We start from the raw sequence: 25,813 nt of genomic DNA, 5'->3' as shown, positions 1-25,813 counted from the left end.
GCTTTTTACTTACTATTTAAATTAAAGTATTAGTATAATGTAATTAAAATATATATTGCTATATAAGCTTTTTATATTGTTGAAATTCATTTTATGTGTGATTTCTTTATATCTTGTGCGCAAATGGTGAAAGTTTAAAATCCTAAATTTGGTAATGTTAAAATTACTAATTAACTTAATTAGGTGGCTAATGATTAAGCTTTTTAATTTTTAAGTTTTTTTAATGGTAGTTTATTGTTATAGTGTGCTACTAGTAATAAATAAATAAAGGGTTGATCTTAAAATATAAACGATATTGTTTATTCTGATTTAAAAGTGTGTCATTTCATAAATTGACTAGTAAATTGTAAGGATCAGAAATTTTGGCTAAATATGTAATTCTATGAAATATTATCTCATAATTGCAATTGAAATTTATAATTTATAAAATCGAACTCCAATAAAATTTACAAAGGCAATGATTAGTGATCAAATATTAAATTTATGGCAAATAGTAAATCGATAGAAATTTGTAATTTCAGAAGAGTAAAGGCCAAAATTGGTCCTGAACATATACTCATTTTATCATTTTGGTCATAAACATTATCTTTTGAATTTTTTGGTCCTGGACATTTCAAATCGGATCACAATTGGTCCTCCGTTAACAATTCCGTTAATATTTAACGGTCAACGATTTTAATCACAATTTTGACCAACTTAAACAATTTTTAATTATTTAATCATCAAAAATATTTTTTTAAATAAAATCATAAATAATTTGATTATTTAAAAATTGTTTAAGTTGTAATAAATAATTTATGATTTTTTTATAATAAACACAATTTTTACCAACTTAAACAAATTTTAAGTATTTAATCATCAAAATTATTATTTTTAAATAAATTCATAAATAATTTAATTATTTAAAAATTGTTTAAGTTGTAATAAATAATTTATGATTTTTTTATGATAAACACAATTTTGACCAACTTAAATAATTTTTAATTATTTAATCATCAAAATTATTTTTTTAAATAAAATCATAAATAATTTTGTTATTTAAAAATTGTTTAAGTTGGAATAAATAATTTAATTATTTAAAAATTATTTAATTATTTCTAATAAATAATTTATGATTTTATTTAAAAAAATAATTTTGATGATTAAAAAATCAAAAATTGTTTATGTTGGTCAAAATTGTGATTAAAATCGTTGACCCTTAAATATTAACGGAATTGTTGACGGAGGACCAATTGTGATCAAAAAATTCAAAAGATAAAGTTTATGACCAAAATGATAAAATGGGCATATGTTCAGGACCAATTTTTGCCTTTACTCATTTCAGAAACATGTAAATATAGGTTTCTGGCGAAGACTGTGAGAGAGTAGAACTTGAAGGATTTTTAATACCCCTTTTAGCTGGGCAAAGACGAAAACCCAATTATTCTCCGATCCAATCACACATCGAACGACGACGTATCAATGGCGACGGCGGCGATAGGCGTTCGGCAGGTCGATGAACCAAAGCCGCAACACCAACAAGGCGCTGCTTCCGGCGGCGAAGGCCTCCGGCAGTATTATCAGCAGAGTATACAGGATTTGCAGCTGTCGTTACGTCAGAAAGATCACGATCTCCAGCGCCTCGAAGCTCAGCGCAATGACCTTAATGCTCGAGGTTTCATTCAATTCGCTTATGGATTCAAATGAATTGTGTAATTTTAATTTGGTTGTTGCTTTTTTCGGAAAACCCTAGGCTGCGGTGGTAGTTTCATATTTATCATGCTCTCAAATTGTGAAGTATTATGTTTTAGGTTTGCTGTAGGTGATAATTTAGAGGATTTCCAATCCGTTGATTAGTTATTTAAATTCTATGGGGTTTTTTTTATCATGTGTGTATGCACCTTTTCTTCTAAAAAATAGTACTACTAATGGGAATTTTTACTGTCTGCTAACTGCTTGCTTATGTTACTCGAATGTCGAATGAGCAGCAAGTAATTTCAGGCATGAATTTAAGATCTATGTTGCTAAAAGAATTGTTGTATCTCTGTAATTTATGTGTCAATGTTTTGCCATTGCCACATCTTCTGTCTTCTATACATGTTCGTTATCAGATAACTTTTTTATCTTCATCTGAATGCCAGCGTTGTTTTTCAAGAAGTGCTATCGATAGAAATTAGGTCGAGATGGACATAAGTCTTAAATATGAACCAATCATTTGATAAAGGAAATGCTTGGCATCTTTATATAGAACTAATTGCTTCCACTTAATGGCAGTGAGATCATTAAAGGAAGAGTTGCAGCTTCTTCAGGAGCCTGGATCATATGTGGGTGAAGTTGTCAAAGTTATGGGAAAATCAAAGGTCCTTGTTAAGGTTAGTTGTTCACTGTTAACAACATTTTCCTAGTTTTCTCTTGGGTGACAATATCAAATCAGTCAATATCATCCCTCCTCCTTCATCCGATGTTACATAATTAAGAACAACAGAATCATGGACTTCTGGTCTAGTATGCCTTCTTACCTAATACTTTCACTTGCCACTAAAAAAATGAATTGTTATCCTTTCTATTACTAGAAATGGGTTTAGCAATGGGTTTAGGCAAATTTTTATGCGGTGAAGGTTAAAATGTACTCCTCACAGAAAAATTAATGAGCTAAATTAGGTCTGTGAATATCATATTTGAATATGTATATACTAGAAAAAGTGGTCAAAAAGTATATGATATGAATCCTTATCAGTATACTTCAGCGATATTATTTCTTTTTATATGCACTTTAGGTATTTGGGAGGTTTAAGTGTTATCACTTTATCCACCAAGAAGTATTTTTTTTTTCAAATTCAACCTCCTTCACTGAAAAGATAGGGGGAAGAGAGGTTTATGACTCCATATTATGCACAGAAGGAGATAAAGAACATGAGCTATGTTCTGTTTTGGTGGTTTATTATGGTCTCAGTCTGATATAGTTGCGTTGCACTGTAACATTCTTTCTCAAATTTAATGATTTAGCTTCTCTGCTAAGCAAATATTTTGTTGTTTTGTTGTCTTTGCTTAGGTCCATCCCGAGGGCAAGTATGTAGTTGACATTGACAAGAGCATTGATATCACTAAGATTACACCTTCAACAAGGGTTGCTCTACGTAATGATAGCTATGTGCTCCACTTGGTCCTGCCTAGTAAAGTTGATCCATTGGTGAACCTAATGAAAGTTGAGAAAGTTCCAGATTCCACTTATGACATGATTGGTGGTCTTGACCAGCAAATTAAAGAGATAAAAGAGGTACTTATGCTGTGTTTGTCTGTGTATTGTTCATCTGGATTATTTTTCATTGCTGCCACATTTTGAGATGGTTAATGTTTAAAAATTTTGAATTAACCAATTTATTGCAGTATTCTTTTTGTCTTCTCATTTTTTTGGGTGAGGATGGTATAGGGTATTCTCCTTTCTTTTCTACATCATCAGAAACCTATCTGTTCTCATACCCTGCTGTCTGGTGTTATAGGTGATTGAGCTTCCTATCAAGCACCCAGAATTGTTTGAGAGTCTAGGAATAGCCCAACCAAAGGTAACTTCCGAACGATCATTACTGTTGCTACTTGTCATTCCATATTTTCTAACATTTATATTTTTCAACTTATAAAGGGAGTGTTGCTATATGGTCCTCCTGGAACAGGCAAGACACTGCTGGCAAGGGCAGTGGCTCACCATACTGACTGCACTTTCATCCGAGTTTCGGGCTCTGAGCTAGTTCAGAAGTACATTGGTGAAGGATCTAGGATGGTTAGAGAACTCTTCGTCATGGCCAGGTTAGTCTCTTTTAGCATCAACCATCTCAGTTTATTTTTCCATAAAATGTGTTCCCTGTGATGCATTACTGATGTGGTTTTTTGACAGAGAGCATGCTCCATCCATCATCTTCATGGATGAAATTGATAGCATCGGATCTGCTCGTATGGAATCTGGAAGTGGAAATGGGGATAGTGAGGTTCAGCGAACTATGTTGGAGCTTCTTAATCAACTTGATGGCTTTGAAGCCTCTAACAAGATAAAAGTGTGTCTATGTGCTTACTTATTTTATACCTAATCTTGTTTTCCTTTTGATTTTAGTATGAGTCATGATACATGAGTTTAATGGCAATATTATTTCATTTTCCACTGCTCTATACAGGTATTGATGGCTACCAATAGAATTGACATTCTGGACCAAGCTCTTCTTAGGCCTGGAAGAATTGATAGGAAGATTGAGTTCCCAAATCCCAATGAAGAGGTTAGTGGTGCATGTTCAGATCATACATTTTGAACCTTGTAAATATAGAATAATAGATATATATTCATTTAATGCCTGGAACCTTTTGAATTCCAAATTTTCCCTACAATTTGTGTATTCTTGTCTAAATTAATAATTCTGGTTGGCCTGTTTTCATTTGACTTCCAAATACTAATTTTTGGAAACTTTCCAGTCCCGGTGTGATATCTTGAAAATTCATTCAAGGAAAATGAATTTAATGCGAGGAATTGACCTAAAGAAGATCGCCGAGAAGATGAATGGAGCATCTGGTGCAGAACTTAAGGTATGCGTGGATGTTTTGGTTACATTAGAGCTTTACCCCTTTGAATGAATGACTCGTGCAGAAGTTCCTTTTTTGCTTCGTTTCACACCTAATTTGGTTATAATGGCTGGAGATTATTCTCCGCTTTTGGAATGAAAAATCAGATATATGTTGGAATACGATGCAATTATCTGTTGCTTGCCGTGGTGATGAGAGTTTCTAGTTTTGATAACCAAACAAGTTCAGTTGCATCGTTCAGTTACTTGGGCCATGTAGTTTATCTATATCTTTCGTATTGTGGTAATGGTGCTTTAGATCAGGAGAACAGTATCGAAATTTATGATATACTTTTGGCAGGCTGTTTGCACTGAAGCCGGAATGTTTGCTCTGAGAGAGAGAAGGGTTCATGTTACTCAGGAGGACTTTGAGATGGCGGTCGCCAAGGTCATGAAGAAGGAAACCGAGAAAAACATGTCGTTGAGGAAGCTCTGGAAGTAGATTAATGATACTAGAATACTATTACACATTCCTGTTGATCTGGGCCATGATGATTAACCAAATTTATGATAAACCGGCAGATTCAGTTTGATTCGATTACTCATAGTCCGTATGTTTTGATATGTTGCATCTGTGGCTCATTTTTCGTATTTTGCATGCTTACTGTTAGTTTGATTTAATTCTTTATAAAATTACAATCTATTCAAACTTGCACAGAATCTAGAATAAGTGAGCCATAGAAAAGTCGAATTGAAAACAAACAACCGAGTCCATTTTTCCTTTAAATTGCTCAATTCTCCATTCATTCAGGTCTTACAATACTCATTTCCAACAAAAAAAATAAATATATATAAAAAAAGAAAGAAATCGTTGAAAAACAACAAATAAATTTTAACTAACAGATCAAAAGCACAACCAAAAGGAGAGCAGGACTTGGGCTTCTTCCTCTTGGAGAAAATTTACAACATAATTGGGGATGAAAACACAAAGCTACCTAGCAACTACATAAAATATGATCAACCAACCTATTGCCTTTGCAATTCTGGTCTTAGTAAAAGCTTACTAATGGCCGCGAGTAACGCCTTCGGACATTCCTCGTGCGGAAGATGGTCACAACCCGATATGGCCACCATTCTCTGGAAATAGATGAAATCAGGTGTGTGTGAGTGAGTGTGAGAGAGAGAGAGGATCAGGAGAGACCAAAGGAGTGAAAAGTGAGGAACTCACAGAATTTAATAGTTTTGAAGCCAAAGTCTGAAGTGACTTTAAAGGGACAAGGGCATCTTCTGCCCCTGCAATAACTAACACTGGCATCGCCTCAACCACGTTGAGCATTAATGCTGCAGTTTGAGGTTGTAAGACTGTTTCGTATGATAGTTTACCAATTTCATGAAGGGCCTGGTCCCAACCTTCCACGTGTAATGGGGTCTGAAATTACCCACAGCATTAAAAAGTAAGAATTGTTAGACATTGTTCAAAACATTCCATATAGAAAAAGCACGACGTTTAAAGGCACACATAATGCAGAATGAAGCAGGTGATTTGATGGGTGTAAGTGAAGCAGCTAAACATTTTTACCAACAAATCAATATCAGTCATGAAAACTAATGTCGTTGTGCAGAGAAATATCATCCAAGATGTTTAGCTGCAGAAAATACTACCTTATATAGGCTCAAGACTTCAGTGGTTAGTTTGGTGGCATCATACCAAGCTCGTCGATTCACCACTTGAGTTATTTCTGTTCGTAGAAGAGGACGCACCATGTGCTTTTTTCCTAGAGAAGTGCGTAATAGTATTCTGGCAAAGGCAGGAACCAGTTCTCTCGACAAACTTACATTAAGCAATATGACTCCCTTAATATCCAGCTGAGAAATATAGCTTATGAAATTAATTCTTAATCTGAAGTTCTGTATTACTTTGTACCAAAATCAAATTTACATCAGTATAATAAACTAAAGTAACCAACTTACATTAACAGGATTTGCTGATGACCTAAGTTTCTGCACAGCTTTCAGTGCAAGTAATCCTCCATCATCGTGGCCAATTAGAACGACTGATGAAAACATCTCCATACAAAATGAAAGTAGCAGATCCACCAGATAAATTAAAATATAATCATATTTATGATATATGGCTCAGTAAAAGAAAATTAATAATAATGTTAATAAAGCCATATTTGAAAGTATAGCAATTGCATCATTTTGTGTTTATGCATATATGTGATAGAAATACTGGATCAAGCTCCTAAGAAAGTAATAGTAGGGGCCCTTTAAGGCTTAAATGATATTACATGTTTATGTGATATTTTAGGTAAAATTTTATTCAAGAATAGTCATTGCAGGAGTTATGACAACCAATACATCAGAAAATTGCAATGACCAGAATCACACATTATAAATGTTATTCTTGTTTATGCTATGATAGCACACATCACACATACATATGACTCATTACCTGACGGTCGAACTTGTAAGGATTAGGCAATTGATTTTCCTCCCAATCCTTCTTCCGTGGCCTTGACGTCAAACCCCATCCAGGTCTATCAGAAGCAGCAACAGGACAACCAGCTTGTCCGGCAAGAACGCTCATTACCTTTCTCCAAGAGAAGACTCCTCCTCCAAATCCATGGACTAGAACAATCCCACAATGTTCGATTGCATCCCCATTTCTTTCCATAATTGGAGACCCTAGATTATTGAGTTCATTCTTCTCAAAAGACTCATGCAAGCTCAAAACAGGCATATCCTCAGATATTGGGGATGTTGGAGTGCTCGCCAGGAGGGGAGTATCAAGCGGGGAAACGTTACAATAGAACTGATTACTGATACTCCTATGCAGACCATACTGGGTCTTAAGAGGAATCCTCAATGACGGTGCATCAAAAAGTGTAGTGGAGGACAAAGAGCGTGAAGGTGATCCCGGCATGTGTATCTTGTAATGAACCGTTAGCCCAAGACAAGAAAGGAATAAACTGTCCTTGTCAGCAAGTAAACTGACTGGAAGTTCCCATCATCCTGCACCAATCCTGGTGCTTTTCTCCTCATGGCACTCTCACTTCGGAAAGATTTCCCTTCAGGAGTGGGTGATCAGAGAAACCTTCTGGTAACCAGAGAAAATCGTTTTGCAAGAAAGCACCTGAAAATCAACAAAGAATATTAACTAAAATCCTAAAACCATCTAGAGAAAATTAGAGAAAGAGTAATTAAGAAAATTGGATTCTGTCATATTCCTATTAAGTGAAGTTTAATGACAGTCATATTCATAGAATAACATGATATGAGAGTGTTTTGTACAATATGCTCATTTTTTAATCTTCAGGTCATCTTAATGATGTTGAGAATAACGTGATCTAGGACATATAAACAATGCATACAGAGCACAAAGATATAAAAGATAGAGTATGAACTTACTGCCTCTGGGTCATGGTGAAAACTGAATTTCCTTCTAGCTTTGCAACTTGTACGGTATGCCACAACAATGTGGCCCAGAGCAAATACAACAGATGAGAGAAACAGCACAGGCATTCCCCAAGATTTCTTCAGGTGGATCCTCTTCCTCGAAAGAGAAACTGATGATTCACCCTCAAGTTGAGAATGAACAGTGAATACACAAGCCTTGATGGAAAGAACAAGTATCGAAACTATTGAGCAGATTGTTACAGTTCCTAGATAGGGACTGTGTGATAGTGCTGGGCCATCGCACATTGTATATACACCTGGTCACATTTGAAAATTCCAAAAAGTGATAAGATTGGCTTTCTATAGTAGAGGTCTTCCAACTCTTGATTTTATCTTCAAAAATTATTCATTCATGCCAAAGCTGAATACTCAGATATCTCATAATAAAAGGTCAGTTCAAATTGTGAATTGTAATCCCCAGTAACATAAAGCTATATGTTAAAGTCAAAGAAAAGGAATAATCTTGGCTTTTACCTGAAAGTAAATTAAGAACCAGGACAAGACCAGAATCGCTTATGATATTAAAGACTGAAATTGCATGTATGTACTGAAAGAAATATTAAACACTAAAATGGGAATATAAGCATGAAATCAATACTTCACCATAACCTTTACATTATGTAAGGAAACAAAAACACATTCATAACTCAATGATACTTCCTATCTTATGCGAGATTCCAGATTTATGCATTCGGAGCAATGACACGACTACATTCTTAATCTATATTAGCCGTTCTGCTACATTATCCATATCAGTTAATTATGCTGCAAACTGAAAGAAAGAGAGCAATAAAGAACAAAAAGACACAAGTGCACATTGGCAAAGCAGGGGAACTTTAACATATAAAATTGCTAAATTGAAACCCTGATCATGCATATTCATAGCACAACACCACAGCACTAAGTATAAAGTCGATAATCACACAATCTAAATTTAAGTGGCAAGTTAAACAGTGAAGAAATCATACAGATGATAACGAGAGATCTGATAATGGAAACAAGAGGAATATCCACAAGCGAGCTCTTGAAGGCGTATCTATGCAAATGTTCCCTAAAACCATAGCAATTCACACACGTAAAGCTAGATATTAACAAACAAGGCAAAACGGCGTCGACGATCGCCATGACCACCGGCAACACCACGACCCACCAGCGACGAAATCATCGCCCCCATGAAATAAACCGTCCACACTCCTCTCCTCACCTTCTCCCACCACCAATCGCCCTTCGCCATCATCTCTGCCGCAGTCAATCAACTCCGACACCGGAAAAAATCAATCACAAATAATTTCAATTACTACAAAACAATCGAAATGTGGATCGATGAGGAAGCAGAACTCCACAGCAACACGAAGAAATCGACGGCGTCGCAATCGCCTTCCCCGACGTCAACCGTGAATTCCGCGTTCACAACACACAAACCTCGCCGTCGCGCTAGGGTTTAATCAATTCAGACAATTCGTATGATCCTTCCTCCAGAAATCAAACTTCGTCGAGGAAGAGATGAATGTAATAATTGTGAAAATTAGAAACTTTGTAATATATAGTTTTATTTTTGAAAAAACATGAGACGGACTAGATTTGAATGTCAACACATCCTCACCCATACTCCTATTTTATTTAACAATTTGGCCTATAACTTACACTACAGTATAAAATATTTGAACACAATCTTCTGTCAATTGTTTGTATGCGTGTAATTGCCGCCTAAGAAACAATATACAACAAGAACACTTGCATCAATAAAAAATGACACAAGTCCATTGGCTTAGATACAAGCCAAAACGAAATAAGACAAATAAGGGCCATAACATTATTTGCAACGAAGATATCAAAACATGCCCATAATAAAATGAGACTGCATCGCTCTAAATTTATAGAACTAATTTTTGTAATATATCTAAAAAAATAAAATTTGATTACTTACTACAAGCATGCTGCATGCATGTGTATAAAAAATCACAAGTCAATAATAAATTTCAAAGTGCACATCTTTTGTCAACGTTTGAGTATAATTTAATAAAAATAATGTTACTAGTGCAGTATCTCCTCAAGTATAAGTCTATAACCTCGAGACATTAAACCAAAATGATGTGTCTACAAGAATTAATAGGCAAACAATGAGCATTACCCTAATTTAAATATTAATCAAGCAACACTCTTTGAACATAGGTCAAATAAAATTTGAAGCGTGCCAAAGTGCACTTCTCTAGGAATAACTAGAAATATGGCTTGATATATTCATATATATGACCTAACAACTTTGAAGTATAGTACTCCTTTCGTCCCTCAATAATATGTACTATTTCTTTTTTAATCCGTCACACAAGAATATGCATTTTTTAATTTTGAAAAGTTTTTCTCTCTAATGTGATGAGATTCATTCTCCACTAACAATACTTTATTTACTTTTTCTCTCTACCTCTCTCTTAGTTCACCAATTTTTACATTAAAACATGTGCCGACCCCAAAGTGCATATTCTTTAGGGACGAAGGGAGTATTATTTATGGTATTACATTAAAAAATTCAGATATGACAGTGATCTAACACATTAACCTCTTCATACTTAGATCAAATTTAACACATGAGTGAAAAATTAATTTCCTATAGCTACAATTAGGGGCGAGGATAATACTTGAAAATCAAATATCCCGACCAAAAACAATTTCGAAAATTTTTCCGACTCTTTTTCAAATTTTGGTAAAATTTGATTAAACTATTTGTTATATTTCTATTTCACTTAGATTTGATTCAAGCAAAAAAAATAAAAACCCAAATTTAGTTTTAATACTATAATAGTATATGCATATGGTCAATATGATTACTTTTAGGTAGATTCTAGAAAATAATTTTGGATTTTCAAATTTTTTTAATACTTTGGATTGTTCAGTGTGATTTCAATTTTTTAATACTTTGGATTTTTCAGTATGATTTCTATTTTTTCGATTCTGATATGTATTCATAGTTAGAATTTTGAATTTTGAACCGAAAACTGAATATTCACCCTAAGTACGCACCTTCAATTCATATAGAAGGAAACCATAGAAAAATGAAATGGGCAGTTTTTTTCTTATTAAACGAAAGTAATTACAAATAGAAACCACAAGTGACTCTTGTGGTGCTCCAAATATTCGCCAAGGTTGCATGACAACAAAAATTAATTTTTAAAATATACTACACAACAACGAAGAAAACTGGAAAGAGTTACATAAAGGAAGGTATTCATGAGAAGTTACTTAGTTGGCCATGTAGCTTGAGCTGACATTATGATGCCTACGATGACACCGAACAATCCAAGTGCACTGCCAAATATTTCGATGACGAGGATCTTAACAAAAAGCGTTGAGTTCTGGGCATCAGATAGAGCACAACTACTTCCTATGATACCAACACATAGCCTTCACGAAAGTAAGAAGACACCAAGGGGGATAATATGAGACGAAATTGCTCTAGAAAGTAAGATTATCTGATTTGACTGTTTAAAAGAAAAGCGTTAGAACTTACCCACAGACAAGGTTAGCAAAGCCCACGATAATTCCAGATGCAAATATGGCGTAGCCAGCTCTCATGGATTCAGGGTCATAAATCTTTGACTTAGGCACACTATCAAGCTTTGTCTGTAGAATGATAGCAACAATGACTCCATATATTGCAACAGCCTCACAGAAAATGACACTGAAAACAAAAATATTGGAAAAAGGTCAAGTTATGCCATTGTTAATGCTAACAAATAATAAGTGTTTATATTCTCAAGTGCAATATCAATGCACACAAAGAGTAGATAATCTCCACAGAGAATGATAAACATATGGACCAACGATAATGAGATTACTTAAAAAGCTATGCACAAAAAACACTGATTACGCAGTATGAAAGCAGGTAAATCTCTTGCTTTGTCCTAATCTTATATGGTGTTTTTTTCCATCATTATTTCACCGCCCGTCACTGAAGAAGCCCAAACAGTAACCGATGAACAGAGAGGAAAGAACAAAGAATTGATGGAGAGGTAACACATCCACGGTTCTCAACTCTCCATCTCCCACTCCCACCTCATGTTCATAACATAAAGGATTGCAGTTGAATTCTAGTTATTCCCATCATTAAACACTCGAGAATCGAGATAATCCATGTTTCTTCTAAAGATTGGATCTTCACTGAGAAATTATATCAACTCTAAGCAACTGTCACATCCATTTATCATACCTTCACTACTGACTGGCGCTCAATAGGAATTTATCAACAACAACCTCAACTCTGATTACAGATTGAGCCAAAAGCAAGAAACAAATGATACAAGACCAATCTCCCCTATATTTCCAAGCTGTCCATATTTATCATGTGAAACTCAAAAAATACAATCAATTTCACTTTGGATGAACTTCTAGTTCACTTGTTAATAGTAGTTTCTTAAACAGGTCTAATGGTCAATCTTCAAAGTAAAGCAAGCACTTATCAGTTGTCACTCCGAAAATATGCTCAATTTTCAGTCATATTCTTCTATTGTTACACATATTGTGCAAGTTGAAATAGTTTCAACAGATCAGCTAGGGAGAAAATCACATCAAAAGTAAGACATGAGTAGATCAAAAAATCGAATCCAACAAAATCCTTAGTTGCATACCTGATTAGGTTTTTGGAGGTAATGCGAGGAGCTTTGATGGCAGCACCAATTAAACTACTCCCCGTTATATAAATTCCCCTAAAAAAATACCAATTTAAGCCCGAGATTGCACGAAGTGAATAAACAGTAGTCATAGATGGGAGGAGATAGATACCATGCGGCGCCGAGGACGGAAACGCCAATCGAGATAGCGATTCCGATGGCGGAGAAGGTGTACGGAGAGATCCGAAGCAGCGCCTGCCCCCACGAGCTCGATGACGTCACCATCGTGCTGTCCATGCTCAATCCTCAGTATTTTCTCTGAAGAGATTGGAATATTTTCAGATCGAAGAAGAAATAGATTAAAAATTAAAATTAAAATTAAAATTAAAATCAATATTAAAATAGATGCTTGTGCACTGGGCTTTGTTCGATTGGACCCAGATTTATATGCCCGATTAAATATGGGAATGGGCTATCCGAAACTATGATGTATGCGATAATATGGAAATGCTTAAAAAAAATACTCCATTCGTCCGTAAATAAGAGTCTTATTTTTTCTATTTTAGTGCATCCACAAATAGGAGTCTCATTTCATTATTACTATAAATGTCAATAGGGTCCATGTCACACATTCCTCTAACTCATTCGATTCACATTTCATTTAAAATTAATATTCCGTCCGTTCCAACTTAAGAGTCCTATTTCACTTTCACCTTAAATGGTAAATAGGTCTCACATTGCACAAACTTATTTCACTCACATTTTATTATAAAAGTAAGATTTATAAGTGAGACTCATATTCCACTAAATTCAACCCACTTTTCTTTACATTTCTTAAAACTCGCGCTCTAACTAATTAGGACTCTTAAGTTGGGACGGATGGAGTATATACAAGTGAGACTTATATTCCACTAACTTTTTCACCCACTTTTCTTATCATTTCTTAAGACCCGTGCCACCAAGTAATGAGACTCCTAATGGAGGAAGGGGGAGTAACTAATTTTAAAGTTACAACATACATCCAATCTCCTGCTGTCACGTGGCACGAAACATGCAATATTGTAAATACTAAAATGCAATATACATTTGTAGAAGCAGTAGGTAGATTTCGGCAGATTGCATTTATTATTGTTGAGTTTTACATGTTAGATATAGATTGCTTAAATTTTTGCATTTTATATGTAGACAAATTACTTTTATATATAGTTTATTTTGCATGGTACATAATTTAAGTTAAAATGCAAATTGTCTATAACTAAAATGCAATATACGGAAATCCACCTACGGCTTCATAAATGTATATTGCATTTTACTAGTATTTACAATATTGTGTGCTTTGTATCACGTGGCAGCATGAGATTGGATATACGTTGTGACTCTAATTAAGGATGCGCCTAGCATTCCCTTATGATAATGTTATATAATTACTCCCTCCGTCTGCGAATAGCAGTTCTATTTTTCCATTTTACTCTGTCCATTAATAAGAGTTCCAATTCAAAAATAAATAGTAATAAAATTTTACATTTCACTCATTCTACTCACATTTTATTTAAAATTAATATCTATAAGTGAAAATTTTATTTTATTAATATATTTTAAAATATGTGGTATCAGGAAATGAGGCTCCTGTGATAGAGGGACAGAGGGAGTATGAGAGAAAGACCATTAAAGAATGAACCCTACTTTTTACACGTGGATGATTATCCACCGCTGCTCATGGATTCCTCCCTCAATATCTGTTCCACCATTTTTGGATATCAATGTAAATTAGGGATTTTTTCGTATGTTAGTACCGAGGACAAATCTATGAATTTGTAATTTTGTATAAATAACAAAATACTACTACTACTCCTATTCACTTCATCCGCATTTCGATACTACTATTATGGAGTAGTAAATCAGCATTTTGGTGACTTTCTAAATCGTAAAGTGGCACATGCACACGTTGCTACAATAAAACTGAGAATATGATTCAAATGAAAAATGTGACAACAAGGGTCCGAAATGTCGGTCCGACACGATTATTTATCGTGTTCAATTCAACCACGTCTCAAAATTGCAGATAATATTCTTATTTATACTTTTGTACATTTCGAATGGTTTTATGAAATCATGAATGTTTTACATAATTCAATTAAGAAAGGGCACGAAATAACAAGAAAATTCCAAGAAATTAGAAGTATGAACATGAAAGAGTACACGCATAAATTTTGCTACAATCCAACAACCAAATTTGGACGGAAAATTAACACAAAGGCACATATTAATGTTGCTTGGTCAATAAATCACCATTCTTGGCTGTATATGAGCTTTCTTCACATGAATCTCTTGCACTTTTAGTTGGATCGTATTAAAGATCCCATTTTGATTGCTTCCACTCAACAACTCCCATCTCTCTCTACCCATCTTCATTCCAACAATTGCTTTTTGTTTAAATACAAGTTCAAGAATCCCATTTCTTTCTGGCGCAACTAATGAAACAATTGCTTTTTGTTTAAATACAAATTCAAGAATCCCATTTCTTTCTGGTGCAACTAATCCTCATTGAGGTAAATCATCATCCACCTTATCTTCATCAAATATCTCTCTGAACTCTGAACCTTCACTGAGGGAAAAGGTATTTTGCAGAGATGCAAGCTATTTTACAACCAAAAGGGCTTCTTTCCTTTCCATCAAGCCCCAAAACCAGGGCTTTCATCTCACAGCCCTCGTGTGATTTGAGGTACAGATTCAATCCCATAAACTCTTTCTCCAAACCAGTCACACTAAACAAAACCTCTCTTTCTCCAAATGGGTTCTCAAAACTTCAGTCCGAACCCCAAAACAACAGAAATCGTCACCTCTGTCGAGCTGAGGCAGCTGCATCATCAGCTGATGGGCAGCCACCCAAATTCATGGGCCTTGATTTGGTGACTCTCAAGAAAATCATACCTCTTGGTCTCATGTTCTTCTGTATTCTGTTCAACTACACGATCTTGAGGGACACCAAGGATGTTCTAGTGGTGACAGCAAAAGGGTCGAGTGCTGAGATCATACCTTTCTTGAAAACGTGGGTGAATTTGCCAATGGCTGTGGGCTTCATGCTTTTGTACACGAAGATGGCCAATGTGTTGTCGAAGCAGGCTCTGTTTTACTCTGTTATCTTCCCCTTTATCGCCTTTTTTGGGGCGTTTGGATTTGTTTTCTACCCCATGAGCAGCTATATCCACCCCACAGCCCTTGCTGACAATCTTTTGAATCTTCTTGGTCCGAGGTTTCTTGGCCCTCTTGCTATTTTGAGGATATGGAGTTTCTGTTTGTTCTATGTTATGGCTGAGCTTTGGGGGAGTGTGGTTGTCTCAGTTCTGTTTTGGGGGTTTGCTAATCAGGTAATTCTGTTGGATTAGTTATTATGCATATTACTGTTAGGAATATGTGTTTGTATGAGGTTTCAATTAGCAATTTTGAGGTACTGCTTGATATTATAGTTTTCCCCCTAAAGACTTGTGGTGCTATTAAAGATTCTGTTTTTAGTATCTTCCATGAGTAGTTCAAGATTGCACCTTTGATGGATTAGCAAATGTTTCATTGATGATTCCATTGTATGTTTCGTATTTGTGTTTCATGGTGTCTGAGCTAGGCAGCTAGCGTTGTCTGAAAATCGAAGTATGCCTAATTTGTTAGTATATTAATCTCTGAAAGTCTTGCTATTGTTGGATAAGCCGATCTCAAGTGATGTTGGCTTGTTCTTGAACTAACATGGATTGCGAAGTGTCCTTTGTGTTTTTCATTTTCTTTCCATATAGTTTTGGTGCATTAGTGCTGGTCAAATATTTTCGTATATTTGTGTAGCTGCACATTCATGATATTTCATGAGGTTTGCAATGTGTTCTGTATTGCAGATTACCACTGTTGATGAAGCCAAGAAATTCTATCCCCTGTTTGGGCTCGGAGCAAATGTAGCGCTTATCTTCTCTGGTCGAACTGTGAAATACTTCTCTAAATTGAGAGAAAACCTCGGTCCTGGTGTTGATGGCTGGGCCGTCTCACTAAAGGGAATGATGAGTATCGTGGTGCTGATGGGACTTGCGATTTGTTTCCTTTATTGGTGGGTCAATCATAACGTTCCCCTCCCCACCCGTAGTCAGAAGAAGAAGGTAACTACATCCAAGAAATAGTAGCTTCATTATTCCATTAACATAGCTTTAGTATCACGATATGAGGCGCTCTGTTCGTAATTTTGGCTAACATTTCTCTGTACTTTCAGTCAAGAAATTCAACCTTTGAACACTTGGCATTACAGCATCTTTTTAGGGATATATTGTAGCATCCTCGAGTTTTTGAGCTGGTTCGTGTTAGTACTTTCTAAACATGTTGTTCATTTTCTTCCAGGAGAAGCCACAGATGGGGACGATGGAGAGCTTGAAGTTCTTGGTTTCTTCAAGATACATAAGAGATCTTGCTACTTTAGTGGTAGCATACGGTATTAGTATCAACCTCGTCGAGGTTACATGGAAGTCGAAGCTCAAAGCTCAGGTGGAATAACGCTATTCATTGATTCGTACCATTTCTGATTGTTGATTCAAGCATCTAACCTTCGAAATCGTGCAGTTCCCAACACCAAATGAGTACTCATCTTTCATGGGAGATTTCTCAACTGCTACCGGAATTGCAACTTTCACAATGATGCTTTTGAGCCAATGGATCTTCAACAAATATGGTTGGGGGGCTGCAGCGAAGATCACACCAACCGTCTTGCTCCTAACCGGTGTCGGCTTCTTCTCCTTGATTCTCTTCGGACACCCTCTCGCCCCAACTCTCGCCAAATTCGGCATGACCCCACTGTTAGCAGCCGTTTATGTCGGAGCAATGCAAAACATATTCAGCAAGAGCGCCAAGTACAGCTTATTCGATCCGTGCAAGGAAATGGCATACATTCCGCTGGATGAGGACACAAAGGTTTGTTCCTAACTTTCACATACAGTGCTTTACATGTCTGTAACGAGTGAGTTAAGGCGAACTTTCGTTTTCTGGTCTTAGGTTAAAGGGAAAGCAGCCATTGATGTAGTCTGCAATCCTCTGGGAAAATCCGGGGGTGCCTTAATTCAGCAGTTCATGATCTTGACCTTCGGATCCCTAGCAAACTCGACTCCCTATCTAGGCGGCATCCTCCTTGTGATCGTCCTCGCCTGGCTAGGCGCCGCCAGATCTCTAGACGGGCAGTTCACTGCGCTGAGGAAAGAGGAAGAGCTCGAGAAGGAGATGGAGAGAAAAGGTGTCAAGATCCCCATAGTGTCTTCGGATGAAGGTGATAACGGCTCTCTTTCTCGTGGCTCGGCCTTAGGCGACAACCTGTCCCCAAAGAAGCTACATGATCAATAGATTGACAGGCAAGGATGGTGGAAAGATAGATAGATCAATAAGTGTAGCAGCTCTAGTTTTACAACTTTAGTTTATGAGAGTTCTTGGTTTTCATTGCTCGTATGAAGTTTTTGGTCATGTTATATGAATAATGAAACCAAGAACGATCTGTCGATCTGTTACTTGATCTCAGCCGTCGATCAATGTGTGTACTTTGATCTTGGCTCTTGAAATTGTGACATGAATCTTGTATTTAGTTTTGCGTCTCCACTTTTGGTGATGTTCGGTTGGTTGTATAAAATTTTACCAAGATTAAGTATGAGATTAAATATGGGATTATCATGGAAATTAATTTACTAAATTACCCTTAGAGCATCCGCAATGGGCGGACGATGGCACGCCCGATGGTGCGCATCGTCCGCGCCATCCATCGTCCGCACCCATTGCGGGTGCGTGCCATAGGGCGCTGACGATAGTCGCGCCTTATACTTCGGTCGCGGAGGATAGCGCGGACGATGGCCATTGTCCGCGCCATCGTCCGCCCCATTGCGGCTGTCGTGGACGATGGCCGCGGACGATGGTCATCGTCCGCGCCATCGTCCGCCCCATTGTGGAGGTCGCGGACGATCGACGCGGATGATGGCACGCGGTATTATTTTTTTTAAATTCATATGGATTTTGTAAATATTAAAAAAATGATGACGTGGCGCGCCTTAGGGCGCCCCACTGCAGGTGGGGAGGTAGGAGGATAAAACTGCTGACGTGGCGCGCCATAGAGCGCGCCTTAGGGCGCCCCATTGCTAATGCCCGTAGTAGCCCATATTAATGTGGACCTCCGTAAATTCATGATATCGCAGCATCAAACCCAATTTATTGAGAAGTGATGGAGTCCAATTTAATGAGAGCAAAACTGCAAGACAGTTTCACTTTCCACGTGTTATTTCTCCCTAATTTGAATACGATTTATTTTATCATTCTAATTATCATACTCATTTTCTTCTCTGTTGTGACTTGTGAACATAGAAATTCACAAAAGTCATGAACTCAAAACATCATCTCGCATTTTTTTTCTCTTATTAGTCGCCATCCTCGATTTTCTCTAATTTCATTTGGCAATTCCACAGGCAAGTGACATCTTCATTTATGAGATAAATGCAAGTAAACGTGTTGATTTGGAGAGAGAGAGGTGTAAGTAAATGCAAAGAAAAATAGAGAAATTTGTGTTCTGCCAAGACAATGTTAGTCGGAGGGGGAGGTCCGATCTAGAGTCATGCATTATCTAGAGTCAGAGCATCCGCAATGGGCGGACGATGGCACGCCCGATGGCGCGCATCGTCCGCGCCATCCATCGTCCGCACCCATTGTGGGTGCGCGCCATAGGGCGCGGACGATAGTCGCGCCCTATACTTCGGTCGCGGAGGAAAGCGCGGACGATGGCCATCGTCCGCGCCATCGTCCGCGCCATCGTCCGCCCCATTGCGGTTGTCGCGGACGATGGCCATCGTCCGCCCCATTGTGGAGGTCGCGGACGATCGACCGCGGACGATGGCACGCGGTTTCGTTTTTTTATAAATACCGTTCATTTGTAACATTTCATTTCACGCGATTTCATTTTCGAAACTTACATTTACATAATTACTACGAAATGGATTCAAGCCCCAATAGTCCTACGTTTAGCGCAGGGGCGCATTGGCCGGGTACAGAACCCGGCGATTATCGTTCGTTCGACACCAACACCCATTACGATCCCGATTTCAGTACGGAATCATATGGGTTGTCTGACATGGAGCCGTCTCCGCACCGCCCAACCGCAGCGGCCGATCCTGACCCCGCCGCGACCGCTTCCGCCCCAGCCAGAAAGAAGCGGAACCGGCAGCGGGCGCTGAAGTTGCCGCCTCCCGGTGATTGCGATGAGTACGCCCCCGGCCGTACGAACTACAACGACGACGAAACTCTCACTTTGGCCCGGTGTTGGGTAGATATATCGGAAGATCCGATATTCGCGAACAACCAGCGACAGATCGCGTACTGGGAACGCATCGCGGACCTCTACAATTCGGTCAAGCCGCCGACCGCGTACAAGCGCAAGCGTGAGCAACTCCGCAAGCACTGGGATCAAGTCAAGAAGCAAGTGAACTTGTACGCGGCGGAGTTCGAGAAGTTCACGCGGTCACAGGTGAGCGGCGAGAGCTCGAGCGACGTGCGCACTAAAGCGATGTTGTCGTACCGGTCGATGTTCGGCGATTTCAAGCACGAGGCCATCTGGGCGCTCTTGAGGGAGAAGCAGAAGTTCCAAGGTGGAATTCTGCACACTGGTGCGCCGAAGAGGATGAAGGTCACCGAAGTTGGTGACTACACGAGCAGCGGCAGTCACCCGGTTGACCTCAACCGGACGTACGTGGATGAAGGGAGTTCCGGCACACCGGTGTCCTTCCGGTGTCCTCCCGGCGTCAAGGCTGCGAAGGCCAAGGGGAAGGCGACCGCGACCTCATCGTCGACCGCTGCAACCCAAGCTCCGGTCCCGGTAGAGCTCCCGACCCAGACGGCCACCGCGTTTGAGTCGTTAGCAACAGCGTCGATGGCAAGGACGATGTTGCAGACGCACAGGGCCCTCAAGAAGTGTACCGACCCTGACGAAGCCGAATATCTCCGGGCGTTACTCGATGAGCTGCGTCGAAAGTTGGGAATTGATCCGACTTAGTTTTTTTTATTAGTTCAATGATGTAACTTTTTTTTATTAAAACTTCGCCGTTTGTTATTTACACCGTTTTTTATTTACTCGTTACTTGTTATTTGAAAACAGTTAAATTAATTAAACAAAACAATAAAATGATGATGTGGCGCGCAATAGGGCGCACCTTAGAGCACGCCTTAGGGCGCCCCACTGCAGGTGGGGAGGTAGGAGGATAAAACTGTTGACGTGGCGCGCCATAGGGCGCCCCATTGCTAATGCTCTCATGCATTTAGTATCAGGCCTTGAAAATAAGGAACTCAGTTGCGGGCCGAAATAAGAACGAGTTTTGCAAACCGAACGCCGGATTGCATGGTTTGTCGGGCGTTGTCGTGGTGGTGAATAACGGCAACCGAACGGGCACTAAGTTGCATAAAAAATAATCTTGTGTTGAACTGGTCCGAATTCGACTCCCACTTACCACAGTTTCTAAGTGGTTGTGACTCATTTTTTTTTCTATCGTAAATTCAATAGTCATGGACATAGTTTTGATATTTAAGAAAAATGCAAATGTAAACAATTGTACAATCATAATTCATGCAAATTTTATCTAGCTAGCCCCCTTTTGGCTCCACTCTTACTTGCCAAAACGTACCTGGAGTACTATTTTTGTTTATACAGTTTGCTAAGGGGGTGCCTAACTTTTTCTTCCTTTTATAGAGTTGCAGTCCTTGATTTTTCACTTTCACACATAAATAGTATTTAATCTTTATTTTATATCGTATTTGGTACTCCATGACAAAAATAATCATAGGTACCAAACATGTGATTTTTTTGTTATGGGGGATATTTTTGGAAATTCTAATTAAATGGTACCAAATATGTGATTTCTTTTTTCTTCCTTTCTTATTTCTTTTTTTCTTCTATATATTCTTCTTCTTTTATTTTTCTTCGTTTTCTTCTTTCTTTTTCCTCCTTAGTTTATGTTTCCTCTTTTTTCTTTTTCTTCTTTTTCTTCTTTCTTTTTAGTGTTTTGTACATAAATCTAATTGCATTCATAATATAAATCAAGAACAAAACTTCTAATTAAATTAATTATTTAAACTAATTAAATCAATTGAATATTAGTAATTAGATTATTTTATACTCATTTTAGGTTTGAAACACCTAACTAAAAATATTCAATTGTTTATATTATTATAAATATAATATACAATTTTTAATTTTTATTAAGACTATATTGATTAGTTATTGAATATTTCAAAGATTATGTCATTTTTTGTATCTACTTTTGGAAGTTCAGTTCATAAAGTGCAGTCAAAACTTTCAAAGTTATTTCAGAAATCTTCACTAAATACCAATTGTAATTACCTTTAATTAAAATGTTTTATTTAGAAATTTCTAAAATTTAACCAATTTTCTGATTTGGTTAAAACAATTATTTACAACTCAGGAATCTGTTACATGTGACACGAATATGAGAACCTGATACTAATATTATATGCAAGAGTTTGTACTAAGTTCCATTGGAATGTAACGACCAGTACTACTATTGCTATATGACAAGTTCCATAAAACGTAAAAAAGTTACCAAAACAATAATTAAACCCAAAATTAATAAATAAATAAATAAAACTTTAAACCTAGCTCCGTAATTTAGTATAAAATAATAATAGTAATAGTTATTATTATATAATATTATATGATTCACAATTTAAATAATTATACTATAATTACTTATTAATTAATACTAGTTTATTAGTAATTGAGTATATTTGAACGACATTAAAAAATAAATTAATTATTAATTTATAACATCAAAATAATAATATTAATATTATTAATAATAATAGTATAAAGAGTGAGGAGAATGAGAAAAGATATTATAATATCACTTTTGGTACTAGTTTTGTATATGCCCAAAATATCCTTTAAGACACAAATGAGAAAATGTATTTGTTTAAAGGGCATTTTGGGGTGAAAATCACCAAAAACGATATAAAATAAAGATCAAGTATCATTTATGTGTAAAAGTGAAAGATCAAGTACCATTTGTGGTTCGCTCCTTTTTATAATACGGTAGTACTTCGTAGTTTTTAAAACAGGTGAAAGATTTGCAGAAATCTCATTCAAGTGAGTTGTGATAATTAATTTTTTTATGCCTCATTGCTTTATTTTACCTTTTGTTAAATTGTAGATTATCACATGTTTAATAGGGAAAAACATAAATAAAGTGACAGCATTATCCACCACTTATGACAATGAAAAGTGAATGCAAATATTCCATCCAGTGACAGACTATGGCTTATTCTATTTTGCCATGGACAAAATTCATTATGAAATAACAAAAGAGATAGAAAGTTTGAAAGTGATTTCTGTCTCTCTCCCCTCCTATTTCTTTTTACCATCTTATCATCATTTTCTGTCCACATAAATTTGGCCGGCCAATACTACTGCAAAATGAAAATTACATTAGCAAATCTACTGCAATTATACACAACCCCATCATAAAACACCATTTTTAACATTTCATTATATTGTTCAAGAATTGCTTTTTGAATAAGAAGAAATTAAATGTCTAGTAATTTTTGAGGAGATGACATGAACTACTGAAATACAGTACGATATACAAATGTTACATACTCAACTTATATAATTCACATCAAATTCATCCAGTTAATCCAAATGTTGAACCTCGTGAAGGGAATTTTCTTGCAAGCTTTCGTTTTCAATATTGATCAAGACAAAATTGGCAAGTGAAATAATATAGTATATTATTATTAGTAGAGCTAGAATTCTCCTACAAAATTTGTCCTGTTTTCACATTTTTTATATATATTACCACTCACACAAAAGAAATAAAAACAACAATATTCTCTAAATGGATGATTTCATCAAAACTCTCTCCGAAATCAAGGGCAATAAAATAAGTCCCGACCTCATCGGCTCAATCATCACTCGCTACGCCTCGATATGGCTCCCCGAGCTGGCGTCAGACGAGTCTTCAGACAGGCCAGCCGCCACCTCGGGGAACCCGGCCGAGAGCGTGACCCTCTCATGGACCAAGAAAAGATTCATCATCGAATCTCTAGTGGGAATCCTTCCACCCGAGAAAGATTCCGTCCCCACCGACTTCCTGCTGAGGATTCTACGCGCCGCTAACATTGTCCGAGTCGAGCCCGCCTGCCTTTTCGAGCTGGAGAAGCGCGTCTCGCGGCAGCTCGACCAGGCCTCGCTGAAAGAGCTCATGATTCCGTCCTTCAGCCACACTAGCTCCACGTTGCTCGACGTCGAGCTCGTGCTCCGCCTCGTGGGGAATTTTGTGAACACCGAGGAGGCCTCTAGAGGCGGGGCGGCCCTGGGGAAGGTGGCGAGGCTCGTTGACTCTTACCTCGCGGAGGCCGCCCTCGACTCGTGTTTGGCGTTGCCGGAGTTCGGCGCGCTCGCGGGCGCTCTTCCGCGGCACGCCCGCCCCATAGATGATGGGCTCTATCGCGCTATTGATACTTACCTTAAGGTAAAAAAATGTTACTACTATATTATTTCACTTTTATTATTTTTCGATTTCGTATAATTAAGAGCCGTTGAATCTAAATTAATTATTTTGTCTGGGTCTATTTTAGTTTCATCAATTAAGATATTTCTGCATGTGGCATATGGACCAACTTTTAATCACTGATATACTCTTGAATAAGTCAATATTTTTTGTTTTTGTCAGATAGTACATTTTTGGAATGGTTAAAATTTTAGTCTGTAATAGGCGACCTATTCCGATATCATATTAATTCTAGGATTCGGATTAAAAACCAATTGATAATAAGTAGAACAACTCATAAACTTATATAGAATTATAGTGCTACTAGTTAGTTCTTATTTATATCGATATGATAGATTTGTGTTTGAAAAAGGCACATTAGAAAGATTCTTTCTGCAAAAGAAGTTGGCACGTAAAATACATGCATGACAAAACTAAGACACACGTTTCTGAAAACAGACGAAAAGATGGTGAAATATCAATTTAGCATGTGGGATATGACCTTTAAGAAATATTTAATGCTGAGTTAGTAACTTTTATTTTTTATTTTTTTGTGTTTGGACCGATGCATTATTGTGTCGGATAAAATTTCGGCACACAGTCGATAATCTAATCTGATATCATGATAAAAGGGATTTCCAGCTTAAAATTATTTAATGATCAACAAAGTAGTAGCACATAAGACTTTCATTTACCAATGTGATTTAAGTCACGTGTATTGTTGGGTCAGTTAAATTTTTGGTCTGATGCAGGCACATCCGAGGCTATCGAAGAAGGAAAGGAAGACAATCTGGAGCCTGATCGACTGCAACAAACTAACGCAGGAGGCGTGCCTACACGCTGCCCAGAACGACAGGCTGCCAGTTCGGGCTGTGATCCAGGTGCTGTTGTGGGAGCAGTCTCGGCTGGCGAACAAGCACCTGGATTGGAGCGGGACGCTGAGTGGGCCAAGAAGCCCGGCTGAGCTGCCGGGGAGGTGCCTGTCGAAGAGGGAGACGGGGGTGCAGCAGATGGAGATAAAGAAGCTAAAGGAGGAGGTGCTGAGGCTGCAGAGCCAGTGCATGGCTATGGAGAGGCAGATCGAGAAGCTGTCGGAGAAGAAGAGGGGGTCGTTTCTCAGCTGGAAGAAGCTCGGGATTTCGGGCTTTAAGGGTAACAGGATTGCAGAGATGGAGCAAGGGACTGAGATTAATGGGATCGGGCCCTACCTGGTTAAGACTAAGGTACGAGGTAGGACTCCCAACAGGAGGAAATCCATGTCGTGAATTCTCACTTTTATGCTTTTTCATCAATTGTTTTATACATGTAATCAAATATTTTTGTTGGAAGATACCGAGAATAATGGGATTGATTGTAAATTGATCTATTATCAAAGATAGAATAGGATATCCATAATCTAGGTTTACCATATATGCATATTCTATGCCGATATAATAATGTAACATATTGTGTGATATTCATCAAGTAAATATATGAAATCTTCTCCCAATCGTTTCTTCATGGCGTCAGAGCAGAGAAAGATCCGGCTCAGAAAAATTTCATCATAGTCGTGCTCATACATATCTCGGTCAAGAGACCAAAACCAAATCAGAAAAACCAACCCTACTAGAAAAACCAATCCCTGCACAAGAAACATGTCAGATTCAGATTCAGAAGGAGATACCAAACCAAAAATTAAGCC

The 25,813-nt window shown here is 37.5% G+C and overlaps 4 protein-coding genes and 1 pseudogene across 5 annotated transcripts; 3 read left to right on the top strand and 2 right to left on the bottom strand.

The window, feature by feature from the left end:
• Positions 1–1,359: 1,359 nt before the first annotated feature.
• On the top strand, positions 1,360–5,147 carry LOC121797933 (26S proteasome regulatory subunit 8 homolog A-like). Its single transcript, XM_042196716.1, has 9 exons — positions 1,360–1,654; positions 2,254–2,351; positions 3,032–3,256; positions 3,480–3,542; positions 3,620–3,783; positions 3,872–4,028; positions 4,146–4,244; positions 4,438–4,548; positions 4,885–5,147. Exons 1-9 carry the CDS (start codon positions 1,462–1,464, stop codon positions 5,023–5,025), a joined length of 1,251 nt encoding a protein of 416 aa, XP_042052650.1. The 5' UTR covers positions 1,360–1,461; the 3' UTR covers positions 5,026–5,147.
• A 127-nt stretch (positions 5,148–5,274) lies between these two features.
• Positions 5,275–9,585, bottom strand: LOC121797932 (annotated as a pseudogene).
• A 1,442-nt stretch (positions 9,586–11,027) lies between these two features.
• Positions 11,028–12,943, bottom strand: LOC121798285 (V-type proton ATPase subunit c''2-like). Its single transcript, XM_042197203.1, has 4 exons — positions 12,759–12,943; positions 12,605–12,682; positions 11,488–11,658; positions 11,028–11,381 (listed from the first exon to the last, which is right to left on the bottom strand). Exons 1-4 carry the CDS (start codon positions 12,881–12,883, stop codon positions 11,216–11,218), a joined length of 540 nt encoding a protein of 179 aa, XP_042053137.1. The 5' UTR covers positions 12,884–12,943; the 3' UTR covers positions 11,028–11,215.
• A 1,945-nt stretch (positions 12,944–14,888) lies between these two features.
• On the top strand, positions 14,889–18,255 carry LOC121797931 (plastidic ATP/ADP-transporter-like). Of its 2 annotated transcripts, XM_042196714.1 has the most exons (6): positions 14,889–15,135; positions 15,215–15,954; positions 16,468–16,722; positions 16,958–17,101; positions 17,177–17,524; positions 17,606–18,255. In XM_042196714.1, exons 2-6 carry the CDS (start codon positions 15,217–15,219, stop codon positions 17,945–17,947), a joined length of 1,827 nt encoding a protein of 608 aa, XP_042052648.1. In that variant the 5' UTR covers positions 14,889–15,135; positions 15,215–15,216; the 3' UTR covers positions 17,948–18,255. The 2 variants fall into 2 exon arrangements, with proteins under 2 accessions (XP_042052648.1, XP_042052647.1); XM_042196713.1 differs by having other exon boundaries at positions 14,889–15,954.
• A 5,206-nt stretch (positions 18,256–23,461) lies between these two features.
• On the top strand, positions 23,462–25,610 carry LOC121799211 (root phototropism protein 3-like). Its single transcript, XM_042198550.1, has 2 exons — positions 23,462–24,114; positions 24,885–25,610. The coding sequence occupies exons 1-2, from the start codon at positions 23,479–23,481 to the stop codon at positions 25,395–25,397; spliced, it is 1,149 nt and encodes a 382-aa protein (XP_042054484.1). The 5' UTR covers positions 23,462–23,478; the 3' UTR covers positions 25,398–25,610.
• Positions 25,611–25,813: the final 203 nt, after the last annotated feature.

The sequence above is a fragment of the Salvia splendens genome, chromosome 4, assembly GCF_004379255.2.
Source record: "Salvia splendens isolate huo1 chromosome 4, SspV2, whole genome shotgun sequence".
Classification (NCBI taxonomy): domain Eukaryota; kingdom Viridiplantae; phylum Streptophyta; class Magnoliopsida; order Lamiales; family Lamiaceae; genus Salvia; species Salvia splendens.
This window is presented reverse-complemented; position numbering and strand designations above follow the sequence as displayed.

Coding starts and splice junctions, on each gene's coding strand:
- LOC121797933 (XM_042196716.1), top strand. CDS start 1,462: ATGGCGACGGCGGCGATAGGCGTTCGGCAGGTCGATGAACCAAAGCCG. Junction 1,655..2,253: donor CAATGACCTTAATGCTCGAG/GTTTCATTCAAT, acceptor ACTTAATGGCAG/TGAGATCATTAAAGGAAGAG. Junction 4,549..4,884: donor CATCTGGTGCAGAACTTAAG/GTATGCGTGGAT, acceptor TACTTTTGGCAG/GCTGTTTGCACTGAAGCCGG.
- LOC121798285 (XM_042197203.1), bottom strand. CDS start 12,883: ATGGACAGCACGATGGTGACGTCATCGAGCTCGTGGGGGCAGGCGCTG. Junction 12,683..12,758: donor TCCGTCCTCGGCGCCGCATG/GTATCTATCTCC, acceptor GTATTTTTTTAG/GGGAATTTATATAACGGGGA. Junction 11,659..12,604: donor ACCTCCAAAAACCTAATCAG/GTATGCAACTAA, acceptor TTTTGTTTTCAG/TGTCATTTTCTGTGAGGCTG.
- LOC121797931 (XM_042196714.1), top strand. CDS start 15,217: ATGCAAGCTATTTTACAACCAAAAGGGCTTCTTTCCTTTCCATCAAGC. Junction 16,723..16,957: donor CCCGTAGTCAGAAGAAGAAG/GTAACTACATCC, acceptor ATTTTCTTCCAG/GAGAAGCCACAGATGGGGAC. Junction 17,525..17,605: donor CGCTGGATGAGGACACAAAG/GTTTGTTCCTAA, acceptor TTCTGGTCTTAG/GTTAAAGGGAAAGCAGCCAT.
- LOC121799211 (XM_042198550.1), top strand. CDS start 23,479: ATGGATGATTTCATCAAAACTCTCTCCGAAATCAAGGGCAATAAAATA. Junction 24,115..24,884: donor CTATTGATACTTACCTTAAG/GTAAAAAAATGT, acceptor GGTCTGATGCAG/GCACATCCGAGGCTATCGAA.